Source organism: Coturnix japonica, chromosome 2 (assembly GCF_054131305.1).
Source record: "Coturnix japonica strain WE chromosome 2, WE-NBRP24, whole genome shotgun sequence".
In the NCBI taxonomy this organism is placed as follows: domain Eukaryota; kingdom Metazoa; phylum Chordata; class Aves; order Galliformes; family Phasianidae; genus Coturnix; species Coturnix japonica.
The window spans coordinates 130,003,180-130,029,502 of record NC_140664.1 but is presented as its reverse complement, the minus strand read 5'-3'; the positions used below and the strand labels follow the sequence as shown (position 1 = coordinate 130,029,502).

At 40.1% G+C, this 26,323-nt stretch overlaps 1 protein-coding gene across 3 annotated transcripts in view; it reads right to left on the bottom strand.

The window, feature by feature from the left end:
- ADARB2 (adenosine deaminase RNA specific B2 (inactive)) overlaps positions 1-26,323 on the bottom strand; it is a 287,416-nt gene that overhangs the window by 45,872 nt on the left and 215,221 nt on the right. For all 3 annotated transcript variants that reach the window (XM_015853321.3, XM_015853322.3, XM_032442988.2), the window contains one exon: positions 9,844-9,958. In XM_015853321.3, coding sequence (XP_015708807.2) covers positions 9,844-9,958 — 115 coding nt within the window. The remainder of the gene's footprint in view (positions 1-9,843; positions 9,959-26,323) is intronic.

The following is a 26,323-nucleotide window of genomic DNA, read 5'->3' as shown; positions in this document are numbered from 1 at the left end:
TGAATCTTTCTCTTCTACAGGCTGGACAGCCCCAGCTCATCCTGTCCTCATGCAGAGATGTTCCATCCCTTGGATCATTTCTGTGGCCCTCTTCTGAATGTGCTCCAAGAGGTCTATGTCTCTTCTGTACTGAGGACTCCAAATCTGGATGCAATACTCCAGGTTAGGTCTCACAGCAGAGTTGACCTACTGGCCATGCTTCTTTTGATGCAGCCCAGGAAATGGTTGGCTTTCTACACTGCAAAGGCATTCTGCTGGCTCATGGTCCAGAAATCCACCAGTACCCCCAAGTCCTTCTCAGCAGGGCTGTGCTCAATCCTTACATCCCCCAGCTTGTACTGACAGTGAGGGTTGCATGACCATAGTGCAAGACCTTGCACTTTGGATTTATTGAACCTGATGAGGTTATCCTGGGCTCACTGCTCAAGCCTGTCTATGTCTCCCTGGATGGCATACCACACAGTGTGCCATTAAGAATGCCAACCATACCACACAGCTTGGTGTAATCCGCAAGTTTGCTGAGGTAAATTTTCATTTTCTTTTCCCTACAATAATTGATAACATATATATTTTATATTAATGTCAATATATTCATAGATTGTCATATTGCCCTGAGCTGGGCTACTACACAAGTAAAGCAAACAATAATGTCTTTCACACGTGATCTTTCAGAATATCAGTCTTGCAGTCACAGAGTTTGAACAGAGTGGTTCAGAAAGATACTGACAGAAGAGACTGTAAGCAAGGAAAGTATGTAGATTTACTCAGCAAATAAGGTCGATATGGAAAACTGGATGACATGTTATGGACTACATTTACGAGCTCAGCCATGGTCATAAAAGCAAACTGTCTGCACCCATCTGTTTCCAGAAACAGCTCTACCAATAAAATCAGAAGCAGGGTTTTGGCTGGTCTAATTGATGTTTCAGCTGACTTTAATAGAATTACTCTCACTTCTAGTGTGCTGTGATCATTAAGAACTTCCATAATACAGAATTCATAGCCCTGCATATTTATGTGTTGGGAAAGGAAAGTCAAAATCAGTAGGTAATTGCAAGAGATGTTGACTGCTACCTGCAATCAGAAAACAGCATTTGGTGACACAAAACTTGAATCGCACCTGCCGTATGTTGGAGAACTTACTTCTGTGAAAATCAGAGGGCTTAACTCACATTGAACAGAATGGAATTTGTAACTGCTAATGCCAGCATACAACTGGGATCACACTTTCGCTTCCCAGCATCTGGCACAACACGGAGAGAAACATCAGTCAGTGTGCACGTATCAATTTCGTTGAATGTCTGAGACCCAGATAGTGGTAATGAAATCTATCTTCTGTTTCAACATGACACAGTAAAGACAACTTACTGCCTTGAATGTATTCATTTTAAATTGGAAAAAAAAAAAAAAAATCAGAAAAATCAGGTGTGATTAATTAAAAAAAAAAACCTTCACCTCTTTTACTAGGTTGGAGACAACTGACACTAAATACTGTGCAGTGAAAAGGAAATCCAGAAATAATGATGGTGTAACATCAGCTTTTGTGAATAATTCATGGGGTACAATTTCATGTTATTTTAAATGGTGCAGTTTCTCTCTTTGATAAGCAATAATTTTATGTTCTTTCTTTACCTTTTTTAACAAGTCAGTCAAAAGGATTGTCTATTGTTATCTGCAAAATAGTGTATTTGGAATAATTTTCGAGGCAGCTTAATAGAGCTCTGATCACAGTGGAGTTTTTTTTTTTTAATCCCTTCTACTCATAGCTGAATAAGTTCAAGTTTACATTTCAGGTTTGTTTAGGGAAGGAAAATTTTTTGATGCTACACAGTTCTGACAAATCCTACATTATTTTCTGCTATCTCCTTCCATAGCAACTCTACCATATCCACAGAATGGTTTCAATTTTGTGATAGGAGATAGTCAAGATATGAAAAGGCAGTGGCATAGGAAAACTGCTCCTAGGAACATGACAGTGGTGCATGACCACTCCAGGACAGGCTCCTCAGCACCACCAGGCTGCAGACTGGGGCCACATGCAAAATGCTTCTGCAAAAGTGGCAAAGAACTCTTCTCCCTGTGCCATCACAAACTGTTCCCTGGAAGTTTTCAAGAATCATACAGATGTGACACTGAGGGACATGGTTGAGTGGGCATAGTGGTGGTGGATTGATGGCTGGACCAGATAAAATTAGTGGTCTTTTCCAACCCTAATGGGCCAGTGACTCTGTGAAAACACCAGGAAAAGCACAGTGTTCTGAAAAGGAGCTGAAATATTTGCCCTCTTCAGTTGTGCTTGCTTAGCGGTCAGTCTATAACTAGCAATGAAGGATGTCATCACCCATGTCCATCAGTCTGGGCTACTTCAAGCTGCTGGTGGGTAATCTTACTGAGGTCTGATGTCTGCAGGGATCCTCATGCTTCTTAGTCAGAGAGCAGGGGCAACCCTCTCTGCCACTGGAAGCCAGGCCCATGGTTTTGTATGAAAATGGCAACTGCTTTCACAGTTGGGAATTCCCAGCTTTCCTGTACTACCAGGCACTGCTTTGTGACCAAAGTCCAGGTCCAGTTTCACCAGAAGAAAAATTCTTTTTTGACACAGGGTGGCTTTGAAAAGCTCAATCAGATCTCTAGGTCCCTGTCAAAGAGCTGTTGCTCCTAATTCATTTGCAAGATGCTCCTATGCAGGTCTTTTCAGCAAGACTCCTTTCCAGTCCTGAAAAGAGTCCAGGTTGAGGTGAATCAGAAAACAGGGATAACTGCAGAAAGCTGTGGAAAAGAGCGACCTAGACAGAATGAGTGCAAATATTAAATGTGAAAGCCTTTTCTAGGCAATGCCTGTGAAAGTGGTCTAAATGCCTACAAATATCTGACAGGAACAAGGAGAAAGTTGGGCACCAAATGCACAGTTTAGGGCAGTGTGACTGAGGACCTTGGATGAAATTGAAGAAAATAAAAACCAGCCCAAATAACTGGCAAGAATGATTAACAATGAGGTCTATTAGACTAGAATGCTTTCCCAAGGTAGTGTTGAAAGCCATGTTGGTAATTGATTCATTTAAATCTAGATCAGAAAAATGCACTCAGGAATGCACTACAGGGAAACATCTTGTACTTGCAGGGAAATGGACTGGTCTCTCCCAGTTCTCATTTCCACGGTCCATTTCTCTCCTTTCCTTAGTAGACAGAAAGTAGAAAATCCCATCAGCTCTGATTCTATAAAGAATGGAATGAGATGGTGCTATTCTTGAAAGCCCCAGTGTGTTCCCTTCCCTTCCCTTCCCTTCCCTTCCCTTCCCTTCCCTTCCCTTCCCTTCCCTTCCCTTCCCTTCCCTTCCCTTCCCTTCCCTTCCCTTCCCTTCCCTTCCCTTCCCTTCCCTTCCCTTCCCTTCCCTTCCCTTCCCTTCCCTTCCCTTCCCTTCCCTTCCCTTCCCTTCCCTTCCCTTCCCTTCCCTTCCCTTCCCTTCCCTTCCCTTCCCTTCCTTTCCCTTCCCCTTTCTCTCTATAGGGTTTGGAAATCTGGAGGAGAGGTAGGGAGAAGAGGGACAGTCAGTGCAGACCTCCACATGCCTCACTTCATATCAAGTCCAGGAGGACTAAACTAACAGTGGCAGAAACAATGTTATTTGAGGGTTCTTTCAGGTGAGCGCGAACCCTAGTTCTCTTCAGGAACAGAGCTCTGTAGCAGCTTACAGATAACTTCTAATTTTAAAACAAGAGTGAACTGCACTTTCCTTGCCAGGTTCTGCATACGGATATATCTGTTTCTCTAATAAATGCTGTGCCACTGATATCTAAGTATTAAGTAAAGTGACAGACTTCTGTTATAGTGATGTCCTTAATTACAGTGAGAAAGGATGAAATCCTGAATGTGTATTTTGGCAGGTAAGTGTAGAAGAAACTTATTCTCAAATATTTCTTCTTAAGTATACTTCCATTTTGAAAATCTCCCTATCTTTTTTACTGGATCACAGAGAAATCCAGTCATTTATGTCCCTAAGCTTTTATTCACTGAAGAAATGTCAGTCTTTTAGATCAGATGCATTGCTTTTTTTGGGACTGGATGATGTCCAGCCTGGCTTTCCAGTATGAAAATCTGATCTTCCCAACTCCTTGCTCCTTACATGTAGGGACAGGAACAGAATGTCTACTTTCCATTTTCATGTTTTATGTTAATTAGCATCACCTAGTGGCCAGTGCAGCAATGTGTAACTCAAAAACAGAACTCCGCCTACATCCGGGTTTGGAGAGGCCTCAGTTGCTATTTTGTTCAGAAATACTGTTTAAACAAGAAGAACCCAAAGGTCTGGAAACAGCCAGTGGTTTGGGATGAAAGGATCAAAGTCTGTGAAGAACCATCTGCTCTGAAATGGAAACCAAAGCAACCAGTGGGCACAGCAGGGTTGGAGATGTCTGCCTCAGGAATATTTCAGATGCCTACAGCTTATGCAACAAGTGGAACACTGGGGATCAATTGTCTCCTCAGGTTGGGTCATTCTACTATGGGAGTTCCTAAACCTGCAGAGAGAAGAGAGCATTCTCTCATGTTCTTGTTGGATCTCTACTACCAAACAGCTAGGAGGACAGATTTAGGTTAGGTAGTAGCAGCAAGGAAAAACTGGAGTGCTCACCTTGAAAAGGGAAGCCCTGGTTCTGTGCTCGTGCATGCATTTTTCTATTTTCTGTTTAATATGAAATATATAACAAGGGTTGGAGAGATGACCTTAAGCCTGTTTTTTTTTTTTCCAACTCTGCGAGGGAAGTAGGCTGCACAGTCACATCTTATATTTTCTGTCTCTAAGACAATATCTCTTGAGCTATTTTCTGTTCCTTAGCACCAATTTATCAAAAGAAATGGAGAAATCCCCTGTACCACTCTTGTGAGGGGAGTATGCTTGCTTGCAGCAGTGTGCTTAAGCCCGTGTTTTGAAAGAAGTGGTGAACCTGGCGGAATCACAGTTTGAACCTCAGACTATCCTTTGCGCTGGAATTTGGAAATCTAAATCTATTAGGTCACAGAAATCCCAGTATGGCCATTCTAAACCCATATCATACAGTGTAGGAATGGAATTGCAACTGTTATACATGGATATTTTAATTGAACTCAAAGTTACTTAGAGAGATTCTGAAGATTATTTCTTTAAGGCTTTTAGCAACGGAAAAACAGTTTTCTGAGAAACACAATGACATGTATTGTTTCTAACTAGATAGATATTGTTTTAAAATGATTCAGGGAAACCCAGCATCTTGTGGTGATGTGTCAGCTTGGGCACATGTAAGCAGTGAATAACATTTCTAAGAATGACAGATGAATTTGGGCCACCTCCTTAAGAGCATCAGGAAAAAGAAGCTGAAGAGACCTCATGAGGTTTTCAAAAACATGTCAGCAGTTTGGGCACCCAATTTCCATTTTAGGAATCTAAGTCTCACTGAAAACCCACATCTCAGGGGAACACAGGCGCTTAGTATCCATTTAACGATACTGTGCAAATAGGTCTGGAAAGCCTGAGTTCCTCCTGTGAATGTCTTCCTGAGGGGATTTGCCATGCTGTAAGTTATTCAGCTCCTCTAACTGGTTTTTTGGCTACTTGAATTCAATCTGGAATGGAGCAGATCGATTCTCCACACAGGGCCTGAAATTTCTACTGTATTTTACTAGTTTCCAACTTCCTACTTAAGCTGAAGAAGAGAAGCCAATTGGACATCAATATTCTTGATTGTTGTTAGATGTCAGGCTTTATGAATGTTAATGTACTGTAAAGATCCATGGAGACATATTGTCATCTTTTTTTTTTTTTCTGTTATTCCACTTAGCAATTATTAAGATCTGTTCCATGAGGTATAGATGATAATTTACCATCTTTTATCACAGCATGAAATTGCTATTTAGGGCTCTTTTGTCCAGTTCATCTTTATTTCATACAAAATAACTGAAAAGACCTCCTAGATCGCTTTTAACATCAAAATGATTGTCAGACTAAAAAAAAAAAAAAAAAAGAGATAAAATTGAAATGAGAAATCAACTTATAACCTTTTTCTATGAATGCTGTGCTCCTGTGAAAAGGACTGAACTTTCTTAATGCTTCATTTTTAACAGAAGGCATGACAAAAGGTTCCTATTGGTATTTAAACTGCTAAGATTTGTCGAACACAAATGGGAAAATAGTGTTTAAATAGCAGGCTCATTTTGCCTGTAGTAATTATGGGAGGGTTCTGTAGCAAAAAGGACCTCAGCAATCAGCATCTTGGCAATGAGCAGCAAGTATTCTTTACTGAGTTCATTGATTTCATGTAGAACACAAATGTATGCTCATATTTGATCAAAGCTGGCAAAGACAAACTCTGTCAATGATGTGGATAAACACTGTGAATGACACCTGCATTTAGATCGCAGCACTCAGCATGAAAGATGAAATATGTCTCGCTCTATGGCCAGTCATCAATATTTCTCAACACCCTTTCTTCCTTCCTCTTGGTCTGCTGTCTTTGTCTTTTTGTCCTGCAGGGTTGCCAGCTTCAAAATATAAAAGCCACTCCCCGGCAATATTGAAGAAAGGGCTGGTATGAACATTTGGAGCACAGGCTTTGTTCTGAGAACCTCAGATCCCATCAGAACTGAATAATTCTATGATTCTATGACCATAAGGCTACATCTAAAATGTATGACCATAAAGATACATCTAAAAAGTTGAATTAGGGAATTTGTGAGAATATCTTAAAGATATGTCTGCTTAGCAGCAACCAGAAAATCTGAATATGAGACAGAAAGCCAAGTCTGAGGATTTAGTCTGATGCACAGTCTGAGTCTTTCAGCCAAAAAGTGTTACAATCAGTGAAGCTTGTTTTTTATTTAGTATCATGTTTCAATCAGTATATTACATCAGACAACATCACATCAACCAGTGTGATAGTTTGCTCTTGCCTAGGCAGAGTTTTTGAAAGAATATCTTGGTATCTACTAATCAAATTAATTTTTTCACAAGAGGTATTGATATTTTAAGTTTCCTCACAATTCAGAGCAAAGGATATGTAAATACATTGAACTGCAGTGTTTTGCTGACTAGAATTTGTTACTTTGGAACATTCACAGTCAGTCAATAACATCATTTTCTACAATTCCCCCTCCCCCCCTCCACTTTGGAATTTGCCCTGGATGCCACGGCATAAGTCAATTAGAGAGACCAAATGTATCTCTGCGGTTTCCCTGGGAACTGAAATGGCAAAAAAAAGCCCAAAAAAGTCAGAGTTCAGGAAAAGAAAACCAATCTAGCACAATCCTGTCTTGTCTGTAGAGATTTTGTATTATCTCAACAGTAGTTACCACAGAATCACATTTTACTTTTTACCAGCTTTGTCTGAAAACCCTACAAGCACAGATAAATCCATCTCTAGTTGAGATTATGTTGAAGAGAAATGAAGGCTTTTTATTTTTATTTTTATTTTTGAAAGAGTTGTGTATAATAGCAAACACAATTAGACATTACCAGATTTGTTTTCATTGACATCATTAGTACACTGTGTTAAGAGATCTAAGTTTTCTGCCAGAAAAAAAGGATGAGAAATCTGTACAGATTTGATTCTGTGATGGGAAAAGCCTGTCTGTGTCATATTTGATCAGACTGTCAAGTTTCTTGCTCCCTTTGGGGATGGAGAAAAGACCACAGAGCTACAAGTTTAGTACAGAAAATGACACAATTGTTGAATTATTTGTCATGCCATGTCTGGCAGACATTCTTAAGTTGGAAGTAACTCAGATCTTCCTGGAAAAGGTGCCAAGATATGGCTGTTCTTAGCTTTGCATCTTCTGTGAATCACATTATATCTGTGAATCTACTTCTTAGGTTCCAGAAGACTAGTAAGGTCTTGATGAACTGGGTGGTTGACAGGTTGGGGGAATTCACAAAAGAAAATTCGGAGTTGAAACATAAGCCTTGAGAACGATGGTTTATGAAGAGAAGTACAATGATGCTAAGGAGAATATGAAATGTGAATGTGTAAAAACTCACCAAAGGCATGGGACTCATAAAAACATAATGGGAGGACTCTTTCACTCTTCCCCAAAGACAAGGCACAGGCAGCTGGGCAGCATTCTGGCAGGGTTCTGAACAAGCTCTTTCCTTTCTCTAGCACTGTACCTTCTCTGCAGCTACAATTTTAAAGCTATGACCTCTTCTTCCATATGATAGTGAGGTTTTGAACTGTCCCTCCTATGTCTGCTTCTTCAGTGACAGAGCACTGAGTCGACATTGGCTCCATTATATTTGTTTTTAAGCTGATCCAGGCCCAGGTCTAAAGGATGCTGGAGCTCTACCTTGGCAACTTAGGGATGAGGTGTAAGTCTTACAGACAAATACACATTGAGTGTAGGAAAGCTGAGCAGGGACACTGAGATTAGGACATCTGCCCCTCAAAAAATTGTTAAAGAAACAATTCTTGCCTCCTGTAACTTAGGTTACTCTAAAAGATTAACCTTTTTTTCTTTGTGGTCTTCCTGCTTGGAAAGAGCTCCTTGAAATAAATGATGAGCTCCTCTTGGTCCTGAATATGCCTACTGAGGTTCTTAGGTCTCCCATACCATGTCTTTTGTTTGTACAATCATAGGATTATAGAATCACAGAATATCCTGAATCAAAAAGAGGGAGTCAAAAATTTCAGTGAATCTAATTCATAGTTCTTCATAGGATCACCTAAAAATTAAATGATGTTCTTTTTAAAACACTGCATCTATGCAGCACTTCAGAAATTGTAGTCCCATCCATATCTGTCAATGAAAATAGATGAACCATAATGATATTTTATTTATCCTGAAAACAACACATTTTGGACCAGAGGTAGAAAATACTTCTAGGTCAACTCTTCTATGTCTAACCACTGGATTTCATTGTTAACTCTTATCACATCAGAAAGAAAAATAAGTTACTCTGCACAGAATTTGTAGCAGTATCTAGGCTTTGTGTCTGGAGAAGACCCAGCAGATAATCCTGTCTCTATCCTGCTGCCTCGCAATATTCACAGATGTTCCTGTTGAGTCAAGCTTATGTAATTGTTGAAAAGAACCAGAAAGACAAGCCTGGATGAATTATACATGCCCTTCCCCTGTGAGCTTATCCCTTCATTTCTAAACTCAATCCAGCACTCCATGTGTCTGAATGAAAATGAAGTTTATGGCAGTCTCTCTACTGCTGGCAGCCTCATAAATACTGAGGTGCCTGCACTGAAGAAAGCTCGCAAAGGAGGGAAGGCCATTTATGCAACAGTTTCATCAATGAATTAAGAATTTCTGTATGTGTCCTTCAGTAAAGTGTGAATGTCACATTCTGACCCTGTTGATTAGTACTTCTTGCAGTCAGAGAAGTGCAGAATTAAAACTGTGCATGCTTTGGGTTTCTTTTCTTTGGAAAGGAACCAGGCTGAGATTTGCTTTTACTGTCAGTCTGAGACAAAGTTTATGGTGGCCTTGTACAAACAGAACTCAAATTTTCCAAATCTTAAAAAACAACAACACAACAACAACAAAGACAGTTAATAAATAATACAGCCTTGTTATTGATAACTACCAAAGCCCCATCTATTAGAAAATGCAAAATCAGACAGTTCTGCATTTTGTCCTGTAAACACAGAAATGTAGGGACATATTTATGAATAAATCTTTACCTCTGTTGCCAATATTTTTTGTGTGAACCTACTTGAGCTGTAAATATTTAATGCTTCTTTCTCTGCATTACTATTTATTGTTCTGCGTGGGAGCAAAGGCATCCTTCAATACTGTGGACTAGGTAAATAATGTATTACTTAGTCATGAAAAATGCCAAGGAAAATAAATGAGAGGATAGGATATCTTACCTTTGGTCATCACAATTCCTGCAAGAGTTTTGTGGCGTGCATGTATGGAAGTGAAATTGTCTGTCAGCTCCTGGAACTTCTGTGTAACCATTTGGTACACGGAGTCCGCAAAGTCCTGAAAGACACAGTCAGAAAGAATTCTTTCACTTTCTTTGATTGAAGCAGCTGGGCGTTTCTGCAGATTAATAACCTGCTGTCAACTGCTGAGAAGTTCCTTTTAGGATTAGACACCACCTACCTGAGCAGAGATGAAAGGAGCATCTCTTTTGACTGCCCTCATCCCCCTCAGATTCGGCTGGTGTGGGGTTCAAAAGCCAAAGGAACTGACTTAAAAATAAGACCTGTATTGACTAAGATTAGTGGTAAAGGGACTTTTCTTGAGCCTCCTAGCTGTTGGTGGAAGATCAGTTCACAGAATATGTGTTGGTCCTACATGACATGAAGAGGCGAACATCTTTCCCACAAAACCACGTGGATGTGGGTTAGATGTCACCAATGTCAAAGGTTTACTGTTTCTCAGGATTTTTAATGTCAATGAATACTGAGGAAGGAAAAATTTCTTTAGGCCACTGAGGCCTAAGAGTTGAGCTGAAGACTGGGTTACAGGTAAGGCGTCAAAAGACTGCAGTCAAGGTGAGTTTTGATGATGAGCTTCTAGTGAGGTAGAAGCTAGTTGCTGAAGTCAAACAGGGTAAAAAGTCTAAGTGAATTCTGTAGACTGCATGCAAATACAAACCTAAAACATCTGAGGTGCTCCTGAGAACACTACTGCTTGAACTGTTTCCCTACAGAAACATTTAGTACCTTTTAATTCACTTAATCTGTGCACTTTGGTTGGCAGAGTCTTTCAAGCATACATTAGAGATAAGTCAGAGGAATGCTGTTCGTGAGAGTGAGTTATCCTCAAAATGCTTTGCCAGTCTGAGCATAAAAAAGTAAGATACAAAGGATTTTTAATTTGAGCTGTCTGATCTTTCAAGTAAAACCAAGCTGTACCTACAAATCCTTCTGAGACCAGCTCCTGGAGACCAGAGATTACTCTGGGGTGCTGGATGGAGACCTTCTGTTGCCTCTTTGGACCCAAGTGAGCATGCCTTTGTTAGGAAAGGTGTCTTGACCAAGCAACAGTTCCTGTTATTCTTCTGGTGTTGGGCTAAGCTCACCTGGGATGATGTCCTGGTAATAACAGATCCTCTTATAGGTGGGCTCATGGCACAGGGATAGGACACTGAGGGTGATATTCAGCCTCCCTTACCCTGAAAGCTCCATGGTCATGCAGAAGTAAGGAAACATATCTAAGAAGATCCATTTATTTTTACTTCTAAAACTGCTAATAAGTATGAAAACATGTTGGTGAAAACATAGTATTTTAACTGGGAGAAAATACAACTGTTTTTCAGAGGAAAGCAGATTCTAATTCACCAATATTGTGGTAATACTTGAGCCACTGAGAGCCTCTACAGGCTGCGCACCATATGTTTCTACAGTTTGTTGATGAAAGTCAGCTTAATTTTTAAATATTATTACAGAAAATACATTAAAAAATTGAACTAAATAAAACACAACAATTAGACAAACTCCTTTTCATAAAACCTGGAATATTTTTTTCCATGGAAAATCCTTAAAAATGATTGCAACTTGACCAAGTACATAAAGATAGAATTCCTATTCCTTTGACATGACAATTTTTCGTTGTTTTGCTAAGTGCAGATTTCCAAGGTGTTGCTCTTGGAAACAGCCATTTACCCACAAGAAGGAAGACAGTTTAATATAACATGGAGTAAATTGTGCTGGCTTGTTGTAAAAGATGGAAAGAGGCATTTAAACTCATCTGTGAGATACATGCAAAATTCTGCACTAGAATTAGATGAAAACTAAGAAAAATTATCAAGACAGTTTGACAGTTTCTAAATGGAATTTCACTTTGACTGCATTTAAACCTCTTCTAATCTAATTGTCCACAACCACCATGTGAGCAAGGTATTGCTCATACAGTGCTTCTGAAGGATGAATTTTGGGTCAATTCTCATTTGTCAAGCATCAAGGCGCCCTTGTGATATAAATGCAATTATAGCTGCTTTACAGATGAATGAATGAAGGCATTAAAAGGGTGAGGGACTGGTCCAAGGGAATAGCATGGAGCAGGGCAGAGCCAGGTGTTCTGATTTACCGATGTTTTGGCTATGTGCTCAGCACTGGAACGCTGCCTGTCTTTCATAATATGAAAGTTTGTTTCTAACTTGTTTTCCCTACTGGAGAGTGACTTCATCCATAACGGAAAACTGAAGCGTATTTGCAGTACAGATATAGCTGGGTCCCATATGGTGGACTGAAAATCTGATCAGCTTTATTTAGACTAGGAGGAAAGAGGGGGAAAAAAGAGTATCACAATAAAACTATCTGTACCATCATTTTAAACAAGCATCAAATCACAGATTTCATCTGCTTCAGTACTGCAGTTCAATTCACGCCTGCACTTCTAGAGTACCCTCCAAATCTGCATCCCAGGGCATTTTGCACTCATTAAGAGTTAATTAGCTTAGAGGCACATGCAATTCCTAAAAGAATCATTTTAAAAATGCTAAGTAGAACAAATAACTTTTAACTTTGAATTTAGAAATCCCTACTGTCAGAGCTTTCCTTACTTCATTTGGCAGTAGATTCCAAAGCCAGAAAGCTCACTAAAGGCAAAATAACAACATGACTTCAGATAACATTTAGGGACAATAAGGAATTCAGCATTTACTGATCTCAAGGAGAGACCTGGGACATTAAAGAGTAGCAAATCCACAAAATGTGGAGCTTCTCAGCTAAAATAAATCAGGCAGATATTTTCTGTCTTGAATACATTGCCTGAAAGGATGCCAGTGAAATCAGTAGAAGCAATGGAGTAACACACATGAATAAATGGAGGATACAGGAAAACCAAACAGAACCATGGTGTCTAGTCCAAGAAGTCTTTTAAGTGCAATCAAACTGCTTTATCTTTGGTTATTCCAAAGTACAGTGGAAAGGAAGAAAAGGAACAGTCTATTTTTGAGAAAAATAAGATGTCAAGAGACGAGGGACTCAGCCTTGTAAGGGGTTTTGTACCCCATAGACTGATGCATGCAGTGCAGTTCAAGTGCAGGGTTCTGAATAATTCAGCCCTGAAAGCAGGCCCAGTGGCAGGGCGTGGTTTTGGGTTGGTTTATTGACACTGATGAGTTACGATCTGTAGCATGCTGCCTTTCCCTCCAACACAACTTGTGCCAGCCACAATCACTGAAACCATCAGCAGGATTTCTGCCTATTTAATCTTTAGGCTGGCTTTCAGTGTTTGTACAGAAACAAAACAGATAGAAATCTATATAATGCATACAAGGCAGATATAGTGGAGGCAAGTGTTCACACATTTACCCCTGATTATAACCTGAGATTTTGTTTCAGAGATTTTTTTGCTTTGCTATTAAACAACAATCCAGTTACTAAAAGGTACACAAGGTTATCTTTCTTGATGGGATATAAACCAGAAAAATCCCACTATTAATGGCCATTGTGAACCTGGTTGGACTTTTGGGATATACACTAAAGTATGTCATATGCCATCAGCAATAACTTACAACCCCTGCACAAAAGAAACCAGTCTTGTTACTCTCCATTAGCAAAAAAGTCTCAGAGAGAAGTTGCATTTGGTGATACCATAGTTCTTACTGCCAGATATGAGTGAGAATAAGAGTCTCCATCTGGAGTAAATACAAGAGCCAAATACATCTTGGCAGCTTCAGAACAACTACCAAGTTGATAGCAGAAAAAGGGAAAATTTTAGAATATGGAGAGAAAAAAAAAGTCAAAACATTCCTTGTGAAAAAGAAACACGTGATGACAGAGTAATAACAGCTGTGGGTAGGGAAGGAGAAACTAAAATGATGTGGACAGTCAGAACTCTGACCTAAGAGCTCCAAAGCCCCACTGCAGGCAGTAGAAGTGTGCCTGCCTCAGAGATATTCCTTCAGGGTCATCCCTCAAAGAGATGAGTTCACATGGCTGGGCAGGATGAGCTTGGCCATGACAACTCTGGGCATGTGCATGGGTACCTAACGTGTTGGGAGTAAAAAATGCAGCACTACAAAAGGACTGACCTTCTAAATGACACGCTTCTTTCAAATACCCCACTTTGGTTTGTTTGCTCAAAAATCTTGGCTTTTATAGATCCTCCCTTAGATTTTTTTTTTCTGTACAAGCAATATTTGTCTCAAAAGCAATGTCTTTGAGATCAAATCTTTAATCTTTCTTACTAATACATTGAAGGACAGCAGTAAGGCAAAGAAGATTGCTGGACCCACATCGAGACCCAAATCTTAGTTGTACTCAAGTCATGTACATTGCCTAAAAGCCTACTGTCAGCAGTGAAATCATCAGGACTCTGTTCAGATACCTGGCAGAAAAAAAAAGTAGACAATACTAAAACTTCCATTGTGAAGGAGGACTGGGATATACTACAATATTTAACGGGCTATATTTTATTGTCTAAAGTAGGCTGGAGAAATGAAAAATAGATGTCATTACTACTAAAACAGCACTGTATTGTCTGAAGTATTCATCTCCTCTTGATTACCGTATCAAATTAATGGTCTTATTCACAAGGGAAAATCAAATTTTAGATCTTTCCATTACAGAATCAAAAACTTTCAGTCATTTTTCAACACTAATATTTCAAATAGCATAAATAATTAAATGTGTTCAAGTTTGCAATGGCAGTCTTCAGGGTAAAACTGACATTCAACTGGAGTAGTAAGGATATTAAAATCAATAGATTATGAAGGAGAAAGCCTTTAGTAAACATTTGCTATTGAAATCCTGTCTTAGGGCTTATAGGGTTGTAATATCATAAAGGTTAGATATGCATATGGATGGGCAGAAGTATTCCACTATACAGATATCACCAAGGACGCCGTTTTTCCTGTCTCCCAAGTACTTTATTTTCTAGGATATTACTGACATTTGGGGGTAAATGTTGAATACAATGAATGCAGATCGGGTTGAATTAAATCACAACTTCCTTCACCGATAAAAGGATATTCATACTTTTTTTTTTTTTTTTTTTTTCCTGCTCAAGTGAGAAACATGCACTATTTGACAGTGTAAGTTTGTATTTTTCCTCTGGAGTACTCTCACTACCTAAATGGGAAGGGAAGAAAACAGTACAGTGAATATCAATCCTGAATTGCTGGTTCTAGTCAGGTTGTACAGCAAATTGCTACACAACACACTCCTTCCCAGGCTTGTAAACAAGTTTGCTGTAGCTAGTTGGAGATTCATTGCTAAGTGATTGCACCCTAGAGCCAGTGAATTAGTTAGGGTCTTCCCAGGCACTACATCATCTTCAAGATGCAGCCTTGAGAAGAGAAATGGCAGAAGGTCATGGGCTGCCCTCTACCATCTATCTTGTGGCATCAATTTAACTTCTGTCGCCAGGAGTTCCCTTGGTGCAGTAAGGGCTGAGCACAGACCTAGAAGACAGAACAGACAGGGAAGGCCATGGAAAGAAGGAAGGCAGCCACTCGGAGGCTGAGTTCATTCTTGCCTTTCTTCCCAGCAGCTTCAGTGCAAGTCCCTTGCTTTAACATGAATACCACTTCTTCAGAGCTAAAAGCGTTTGACTTTTATCCACTTCACAAGAGAGGCAAATGTCATTGACAGTAATGAGAACCTCCAAACAGAGTCACGCAAATACTTCTCTAGCTGGTCTGGGGACTGCAAGCACAGCCCTCATAACAGCCTTCCTTCAGCATGCACAGGCTTTTACAGAGTACTACTCAGAGAACAAAGCATTTCCAGGGAATTCATCGTGGTGTTTTTTTTGTTGTTGTTGTTGTTTTGTTTTGTTTTGCTTAAGATGTGCAGTAATTATTTTTCTCCAATCATAACTCCTACAATATTGATCATTACATCTCATTTTGGCTTATCCTTCAGGGCCAGCATATGTGGGCTTTGTTTTATCCTAGGTGGACATAATTTTATTGTATGGCAGGTTTTCATTTCATCTGGACATGCTCATATATCTTGTGTACATCTTGACTTAGAGAGTTCTCCTCATTCACGACTCTCAGAGGGGACAGTGCTTGTGCTTCACAGGCAGCAGCTGAGAACACGTCCCCACATGGAGCTTCTAATGAAAACTCCACTAACAACGCATTTCTGATGCTGAATATCCTCATCATTTTCTTATCAAGATTGATGGGGAAGATCAACTGCTTCAATTGTTTCAGTCAAAAGAATCACTTTCAGCAACTCCCTCCAATTGCTCATAATCCTATTACAAATGTTTTAGCTACATATGATGCTGAGCTATCATAATAAACCCCTCATTTCTGTAATCACCAAATGCTCTGAATTTGCTCTGCATTTTTAAAGGCTTGGCTGACCTCATCTGCCTTGGATGTCTTGTCCGGACTGTGCAAGGGACTCGTGGGCTCAGAGCCATCAATTGCTGGCTGCTTGTCTCTCCTCCTCTCACCCCGGCTGGAGGCTGATTGCTCTGCTAATTTCCCAAGCCCCACAGAATACATTTGCCTCTACACCATTATTTATATCATTAGTGATCATTTACTAAATTTCATTGCTGTGCTGGTTGCTGTGTGAAGCAGTGTCTGCCTGTGTGGCAGATGAAAAAATGACAAAATGCACTGAAAGAGCCCAGAATAGAAAATTCCTTCTTGTACCATTTGGCTTTTGGGTTTCCCATTAACCCTATGTCTGTATGAAAATAATAGACATACTGCTCACTAGGTCTGAGAGGATACGGCACGACAGAGAAATTAAGATGGGCCAAAAGTCAAATGGGAGGTTTAGTTTAAGTTCTTCTTTGATGAATCTCAGCATTTTTATACCTGGAAGGTTTCCCAAGGACCGCTAAATACTAGTTCATCAGATTTTGATGAACTACTCATATATCCACTGTGTACTTCACCAGTGATTAAAGATGGCTGTAAGTTTCTCACTTGTGATGTTTTCAGAGTTGCTAAATGCAAGCTAAATGCCCTTCCCTCCATCTGACACTTGACTCTTGGTACTAGAGAGCCCAAAGGTGCCCTAGTAAATGTTTTAAATCTCTTTAGAATGTTTTTCACTCATGACTGGTATGGAGGTGCTGTATGAATATTCACACTATTTTTTCTTAACATATTATTTTTTTCCCCCACAAATATCAAGTCTGAAGTGGGGAAAAAAAAAGCAATTTTTACTGGAGAAGTATTTGGAGAGAAATGGATAATTTTAGAAACAGGTAGCTATGAAGCAAGTCCTGCTGTATGGAATCAGCTTCTGAATTTTTCCACAAGAACAACAATGTGATCTTGTAAATGAGATTAATCAGTGCTAAATATCTAAAAGGCAACTTGTAGCAACAAAAATCAAACAGGAATTTATTTCAAGAGCTCAGTGAAAAAAACGGTCTCCTTTCTCAATATATGCATCGACTACAGGCAATCAATCAAACTTAATACAATGTATCTTTTTGTTTCAGGACCCCCTGGAGTGGCTGAAAGAAAATAGTACACATAAAAAGGCATACTATAGAAAAAGGAAATACTGTCAAATCCAAATGCCCCAGCTCCTCCAAAAAGTACGGTTTTCTATTTAGAAGCAAGACATTTTGTATGTAGCTTTAATTAGAATCTTTAAATTCACATTAGTGTGTTAATGTTAGGATGCTAACAGATGAGCCCCTCTATTTGAGGTTGATTCATTGCTGTCTGCATTCATCTTGCTCTAAAAAAGATGCTACCAATGAGCGCCATTTCAATGAATTTAGAGGAAACGAGCTTTTCCACTGACACATACAGTTGTTCCCTAAAGGAAGCCATGCTCAGATTCCAGCTTCTGCTGCTTTGAGTACAGCTCTGCATTTATCGCTCTGGTAATGAAGGATGTCCATACCAATTTTGCAGAATCATTCTTGAAGTCAATACTGCACCTGCTAACAAACGTTGGGAAGGAGGGGTTGTTTGTTTGCTTTTTTTCTTTTACTGATCCTTAACCCAACAGCCAGCTTCCTACAGAGATACACATAAGGCTGGCTATGAGTGCTGAATAATTCACAACAATGAAGTAGCATTCACTTTGCAGCCTCGTGCTTGCTTTAGGACAAGCCTCAGGTGTCAAGCTGTTGTACACTACAGATATTAGATTAGCATGAATGGGTTTTCTTTAACTAGATGAAAGCTCTATAAAGCCACCAGCACCTGGGAATGGTTAACTCTGTATAAAGGCTTTTACACTCCCTGTACAATCTGGATTTTAGATTCATATTATGAGGCATATCTCTTTAATAAAATCAAAGTTTTACCTGAGAAATGTCCTTTTGGTTTTCTGTTTTCTTGCTTTATCCTTCTTGGAGACATTGAAACAAACATCCTTTGGAAACTAGCAGGAACAAAACCATTGCCGTATACAACTCTCAGCTATTTAAGATCCACTCTCCTCCCAGATGTACCCAGTTAGCAGCTCTTGGGTACATGCTGAAAGCAGTGAGAAAGTTGTACTTGCTCAAATCCCTTGAACACCACTTTAAAAATCTACGCCTGTGTGTTTATGGTACTCATAAAGGAGTTGACCCATTAAGAGCCTTCTCCACCACACGTATGCTTTGTTAGATAAAGCAGGGTGCAGGCAGCGTCCAAGACAAATTTAATCTATTCTGAACTGCTGATCCCATCAAGGCACTGTACAATTCAACTTTCTGAATCACTGCAGAGTAAACTGTATAATACACTACATGACAACTACCATGCAGACATTGGGATTTTTCCTTTCTTGTTGTTAAAGATCTTGCTGTCATCTGCTGTAATGATTCTCAAAATACAGCTGTAACCTTGCTAACAACTTTTCCCTTGTCTGGGCTTCCGTTTCACATTACTTCACCCTTCTCTGGGCTTCTCCTCAAATGTGTAAATAGCAAGGATGGCTGCCATCTACGGTAGCTTTGTGCCAGCAAAGGCATAATCATACTTTCTGCTGGCTCCCTGTTGCCACCCATAAACCCCACAGAGCCATCTGGATTGGTGTGTAAAAAGTGCAGTTCTTACCTTGCAAAAAAGAGGCCGTAGAAATATGAATAGATTTGTTTCTTTGTCATGTCATATGTCTGGAAGGACACCTCTACAAGTCTCTAGGAGGGATGGGGATACATACATCCCATGTACAGCCATAGGATAACATATGTATGTTCCAAGATTCAAACAGTAATTCCAGGGAGAATAGCTGAATAATTTGCAGCTTCCCAATTCTACACCCAGCTCTTATAATGCATAAAAGTGTGTTACCAGTGCATGCACTTCTGAGGTAATCATTGGATGTTAGCTCACTTGCTAAGAAGCACATAACCTGAAGGGCACCCCAATCAATTCTGCCCAGCAAGCTGCTCTCCTACACTGCTCTCAGGGCTCCTTGGCCAATAGGAGCTGACACACAGCCTTGTTCTGCACTTTCTGGTCCAGAGAACTGCCCTGCAAGAACCTCAGTGTAAAAGAGCACAGAAGGGCTACAGCAAATTCTTGGGCTTTAGATAATATTGAAGGCAAGGTAACACATGCTGCTCAAAGCCCCTGAAAATAATAAAGGCAAAGACAGGATTTAAGGCTGCCTGCCATTGCACATTTTCCTTGTTGTCTTTCTCCATCCCGTCTGCTCCTGTGATTTTATATTTAACCATTTCTTCCTTTCTGAGAAGAAAAAAAACACTTCTGTTGAATGAATCCGTGCTCAGCCTCACAGCAGTATTGTCTAGGTGGTCTGGAAACCCAGACAAACTATTATACAAATCGAAGTCTGTCCGGTTTCTGATAACACCAAAACTAATTTATTTTTTGTTTATACTCAGCTACCTTTGACAAAGCTTCCTCTAGAGATTTATATCTCCATCCTTACTGCCTTTCAACTATTTGTCAATTTTTTTTTTGTTTTGCAACCTATAAAAGAAAAAAAAGTCTGACATCAACCTTGGAAGAGGTACTGTGTGCAGAAATCTTTTCTTTCTTTCTTTTTTTTTTTTTTTTTCAGACGTGATAAAATCTTGCCTAAAACCATGTCCAACCTTTTCAGTAGAAAGTCCAGATGGCTTTGCAGCCTGTACAACAGACTTTATTCAGTGATGCTTCTTTAAGTGTCAGCAGGGTGTTGTCTTCCAGAACTAGTAAATGTGCAGTGAAAGGCAGCTCGGAGGGGAGAAATAAACACAAATAAAAAATATCCAAAAACTTGCTTAAATTGCCCCGTGTAGCCTCAAAAATCAAATTAATCTGAGTATTTCTACACGCGTCTGACTGAAAATTCCCCTTGGGTGAAGAAAAGGCTTTGCAAACAACTGGAGGTGTAGCGGCTGGGGTGGAAGTTCAGGTGGCTGCAGGGAGAGCAGTGATTTACACAGTTGCTGCTGACTCCGGGTCACCCTTGCCTGCATTGCAAATATTTCATCTGCAAGATCAGGGCTGCTCCTGCATCTGTGTATAAGCTTCAATCTGCAGCAACTTCCAGTATTGTTTTCAGTATGATAAAATTAGCTTGAAAAAAACTCACTTGTCCTGCCAGTCTGGGCAGCTGGTTTCAGTATCAGGGATCTGGGATGAGTTTCTGCATATTGATGCCAAACATGCTTTCACCCCTGCACCTCAGTTTCCAGTAAAAATGGGAATGTGTGTTTTTTTTTAACATAGGTGGAAGACAAAGTGCTCTGCTACTTAATGTTATGGCCGAGGTTTTACTGGGTGCCATCCTGCCCATCCCTCTTCTCTACACAGAACCTACGACCAGGTGAGCAGCACTGTGACAAGCACTGTGGCCAGTGACGAGCACTGTGGCTGCTCTACACCAGAAGTAGCAGCCTCTTTGGCACAACATTTGAGTCCTTCCAGGGAAAATAAAAGCTCTAATCAATATACGGGTGATACAGTTATCACAATTCTAACCACCACCCGCATGATACTGGTGGCTGTGGCTGAGTCAGAAGCCACCTCCTTAACATTCCCTGTTCCAGGAGAGGAAAGGAGAGGAAAGAAGAGGAGAGGAGAGGAGAGGAGAGGAGAGGAGAGGAGAGGAGAGGAGAGGAGAGGAGAGGAGAGGAGAGGAGAGGAGAGGAGAGGAGAGGAGAGGAGAGGAGAGGAGAGGAGAGGAAAAATTCAGTACACTCAAGGCCCAGGTTTGGCTCCTGTTGACAAGCTACTCTTTTGTTTTCAGCTGACAGCTGTGGTCCAGCCTTTGTCAGGTAATTAATCTAGGTAGTTCATTTTCACAGGTGACTAGCAGGTTGGCAAAGACCCTCTAGCAGTGTTTGTGCATTTTTCTTTCTTTTCAGAGTAGCATGGGTAAAGGGTGCACAGAAACACTTGTGTGTATGAATGTGTGTGCATAATATGCTTTCCAACCTGGTCAGACATTTGCTCTTTCCTCATCACAGAAGACGTACAGCAGTCATTGCACCCTGCAAATAGATGCTGCTCTTTGGAGGGTGAATGGAAAGAAACCTCAGTTAGGAACAGAAAAAACATCAGACTGGCTCTCGTTGATTGCAACTGACAAAACATTAAAAACACGGTACACTCTTGCCAAGGTTGAGCACCACTCGTTTGACTCCCTGAACAACTTCTGCATCTATTAAGAAATGAAACTGATTAAAAAGAGAGGAAAAAAAGAAAAAAAGGTGAGATATTAAGAAAGAAAAGCCTTAGTGGAGAAGTGGTGGGTGATGTACTGCATTTTAACATTTGGTTAGCCATGAAATAATGCAGTAATAATAATAATAATAATAATAATAATAATAATAATAATAATAATAATAATAATAATAATAATAATAATAATATTTTGCCCATACAACAGTGACAGCTGAAATGAGCACATTTTCTTTTTCACAGCACAGACAGCACTCTGCGAGGTCACTGAGCTGGGAAACGCAACTCTATGGTTCTCATGTCAAAACACCCTTTCACAGATCCATATGCCTCTAGATTTCCCTGAGCTCCACAGAGTCACTTTCCTCTGACTGATGGTCCCTTGCCACTTCTCTCTGGTGCCCAATGATGTCTACCTCAACAAATCATGGGGTAATACATAGATGGACAATACATTTCTCCGTCAAGGTCTCTGCTCTTGACAGCTAACACTACTATCGAGTTTTTTTTTAATTGCTTCTTTCTTGTGTTTCTTCTTCCTTTCTTCTTACAACCCAGTGTGTTCTTAAAATCATATCTGCATATTAGTCTACATGATGTGTCCCAGATTACCCCACCACTCTGTTTCCATCAGAAATCAAGGGATAGTTCAATTCAGATTGTGCTGTGAAAGGATGCAGTGTTATGACACATATTTTAGTTGCCTTGAATAATAACAATAAAAGGTGCTTTGAGATGCAGCCTGCCTCTGTGGAGGTAAACAAGCTTTGGATCCGAGGGCAAGGTGCCCTGATGGAAAGCAGCACTGTGGTCCCTAGGCAGTCAACTATGCTGGGAGGGGCTGTGTCAGAGGAGGTGGATTTAGGAAACTGAGCACTCTCCAGCTTTCCTTGAGTTATTCCTTGTCTTGTTATTTCTAGGTGAACATTTCAGTTGCTAACCTGCTTTCACTACTGAGCACCCGAGTCAAGCAATACCAAAGGAATGGCCACATCCTGGCTGTCTCTTCTCAGCAGGGTCAGTTTCTCTCTCCTGACCAGGTAGGGATCCAAGATCTACCGGCTTGAAACAGCAGATTAAAATTACTTCTCTCTCTCTTAAGTTTCAGTGCTGTAATAATGAATAGGTGGTACCAGTAATAGGTGAAATAAAGTGATTTCCTGACAGCATGGGAAGGTCCTTCTCTTAAATCCTTGTAGTGAAATGCTCAGATCCTATGAAATGTCCTACATATTAATTTTTACTGCCAATCAGGAGTCCTGTGCACTTAATATTGCCCTTGGAACACAGTAAAAATTTATTTCAATGACTAATGAAATTATAATGGACACTGAGACCTGGGAAACAAATAGAATAAGAAAGTCTTACCCTTGTAGGCTAAAATGATGTGGTTCAGCTGTATTTTGTCATGTACTTTATATATATATATATGCATATGTCATGCCAAGTTGTAGAGTGCCATTTTATATATATTAAAGTGGTTAAGCATACTTTCTTTAGCTGACATTTACAGCACATCTCAACAACATTTTTGCTAGAATTTATGTAATTTTTTTGATGGTTTCTTCAGCATGTAGAGATTTTCCATACTGAAAGATGAATACTCATCTGCTTCTAGCAGGGATGCAACAGTGTCACCCTTTTTTGTTTCTCCCACTTTTTACATGACTGGCTTTACTACTTGTGTTTTGTTTTTAATACTTTTTGTTCAGATAAACAAAAAAAAACCTGCACAAACACAGGGTACAGTGTGGGAGTCAATTCTGGGAAGTTGCTGTCGTTGCAAAATACATTGATGTACCACTGAAAAAGACAAAAACTGAGCTTCCCCAGAGTATCTAAGTTCCAAACTTGCATAACTGTATGGTTGGTGGTCTTTGAAAAATCTCAGTCTCACTGTAGGTCCAAACTAGATACATATTTGTCCCTTTCCGTTATATGATGTCAAGAATATCTGTCCTTGTTTGCAAATGACCTCATTATGTAAATCTCTTCAGCAAAGCAAAGCATTGCCACAGTGGTGTCATCACATGAGCAGCATGGGACAACTCATCCCAGCCTGCGACAAAAAGACAAAATGAACATTTCTTTACCTGACAGGTGAAATGCGGCTTTTTGTAACCTGCCATTCAAGCCCAATGGGAGATGACATTGCAAAACCATCTTTCCATCTGTGTTCCCATATTTAACATAGATGGGTTAGTGTGCTGGTTTTGCCTTCTCAATAGCCTTGTCTTGATGATGATGCAGTGTGTAGGCAGTTGCACAGTGGAAGAGTTTGGAGGGTCACCTTATCTCATGGAGCTCTGTCAGCAGCTGTTTGCGTTGCATGTGGGCTGGTAACAAAACAACAGCCACAAGACCTCTAAGCAGGAACACAGCTGTCCCCTCAGAAGGGTATGGCATTTGTTGACTAGGACATCATGAAGTGAGGCAGCCCCTGAGAAATGATGTTCAGGCACTAACCTCTATCACAGTCAGTCACACCACAGCCATTAGGGACTACTTGTTTAAAGGAGAAAATATCTTATACAGGCTATGGGGGACCAAGGGCAGGTTCAGATTCTAGTTTGGTACCTGGCAGCAATGAAATGCTTTTGTAGCTTGCTCCAGCTTTGCAGGTATAACTGTTCTATAAAATCCAGACTAAGAGAGAAAGAGGTCTTCCTCATCGGTGCAGTTATTCTTTCCCAGGAAGGCTGAGGACCCTGGAGCATTCATAGCACAGACAGCTCTAAAAATCTCTTAAGAGTTTAGCAAAGTCCCTTAAAGGGAACACAAAGCAAACTACTCTGGGAATTTTGGTTAAGAAAACCTCAAATACAAAGCTCAGTCCAAAAGGCATGGATGAGCACAAAACAAAGAAGAAAGAAATAATTAGTGTGAATGACAGAAACATTTCCATGCCAGCTTTGGTAAAGGAACCACAAGTGCTGAGATCCCCCATCAGTAAGAACAGGGTGAGCTACATTAATTGTGATGTGGCAAGACCAATTGGATGTGGATGTTTAATATGCATTCTTAGTGCTAAAAAATTTCCAGAAAACAATTTCCAAATTTTCCATCACTAATAATTTTAGAAAAGATTTTACTGTTGCTTTTTTCTTATTTTATTTTTTATATATATTTTTCCCCACAAAGCCTCCTTGACAGACTATAGTTATCTGACATATGGAAAGGATTTAGAATCTGAGCCAAACCTTGGAGAAAGCCATAGAAACATTTATGGTTACCAAAGTAGACTTCAGTTTGGAAGAGATCTGCTGTTTTGTAAGTTGAGCTTTGTACGCAAAGCTGTTAAAAATTTTGCCTGTGCATTTCATTTCAGTCTATATCTGTAGACATTTGGAATAGCTAATGGCTATTGTTGATGCTTAACAACACATTTTGTTGGGTCAAGTGGCATTAATGTATACCCATAGCACATCTTTTGCTAACTAGTACTGTTTTGAAAGATCTCAATGACTAAAAATCAGTCACTCAGAACGTACTGCAAGGGTTTAGAAATAGCAGCTCTCAGTTATGGAAGGCAGACAGACTACAAACCACCACGTGAAACAAACCACTGTGTGAAACAAGGGGTGAAATCGGCTCAGCCCTAAATTGGGAACAAATTTTACAAATGTTTCCTTGAAAAGAAGATAGAGAAGATAGCAGGCAGCAGTCCTTGTCCCCTTGTCTTACTTCCAGATTTCTCCACTCTTTCTCATGCACTATTGGCTTGTATTGCACTTTTTTTTTCCTTTTGGCTTTTTCACTGTGTCTTCTCCACTCTCAGGTGCTCTTTTTGAGGTTTATCTTGTTATCACATGCTAACCCCTTTCCTGTGTACTCTTTGGATGCTTATTTTTCTTAAGCTGCCACTTCTAGTTCACTTGTAGAAGAAAGGCACACCTGAACACAAGGCATAAGGGCATGAGAAGGGAAGAAATAATATGATGCTGGTCTTGGGTGGTGGACAGAGACACAATCTATAACACAGAGAGCTAAGGATGCCATGGAGTGCCTGCACTGGAAATTGTGGCCATCCCTGCCATTAGCCAGGACACCTTAAGGAAATGGATGAATGGCAGGAGTTACCAGGAGAACTATCTGCTAGTGAGGTGACTGCATGTCCTGCTTTTGCATATCCAATATCTGAGGAGGAAGGACCACAGATAACAAAACTGTAGCTCATTTCTACCAGTGATGGTAGAAATTGTAGAAACTTTACCTCATTTTCAGAAACTGTCAAGAGTTCTTGCCACCACCCACGAGTGGAATAGGACAGCAGAAAATAGACCAGAAGCACTAAAGTCCCCGGCTCTTTTCCCTTTTCATGCAAGAAGCTAGCTAGAAATGAGCAAATAATTGCAGTTTATTTTACAGAAATCATAAAATTTTACCACTCAGATATAAACCTTCCATGTCATACAACATACATAAGGAAAAGCTCCTAGTTTTAGCTAAAGATGAATAAGAATGTAAAGTCATGAAGTCTAAGGTAGGTGATATCCACATGGTAAATAGATGGATGGAAGCTATGGTGAGAAATGCTACAAAGACTGAGCACCTAAGACTACAGGATTTCACTGATTTTACTTTTAGCAAACCGCAGTCCTATTTTTGCCTTGCTCAGATTGGTGATCACTTGAGCAGCAGAAGAGATTCGTGTAACAGGGTGAATAAAGACTCCTAATCCCATTTTAGTTTTATTAGTTGCACAGGCGAGGGTGTGCACAAGCACTGAATAAAACAAGCTTGGCATCAGCTTGGAAAGATGTGTGAACTGCTCCTGCACGCACATCTCACTTCTTCCATCCATGCCCTGCAGCTGTGGCCATGCACCACAG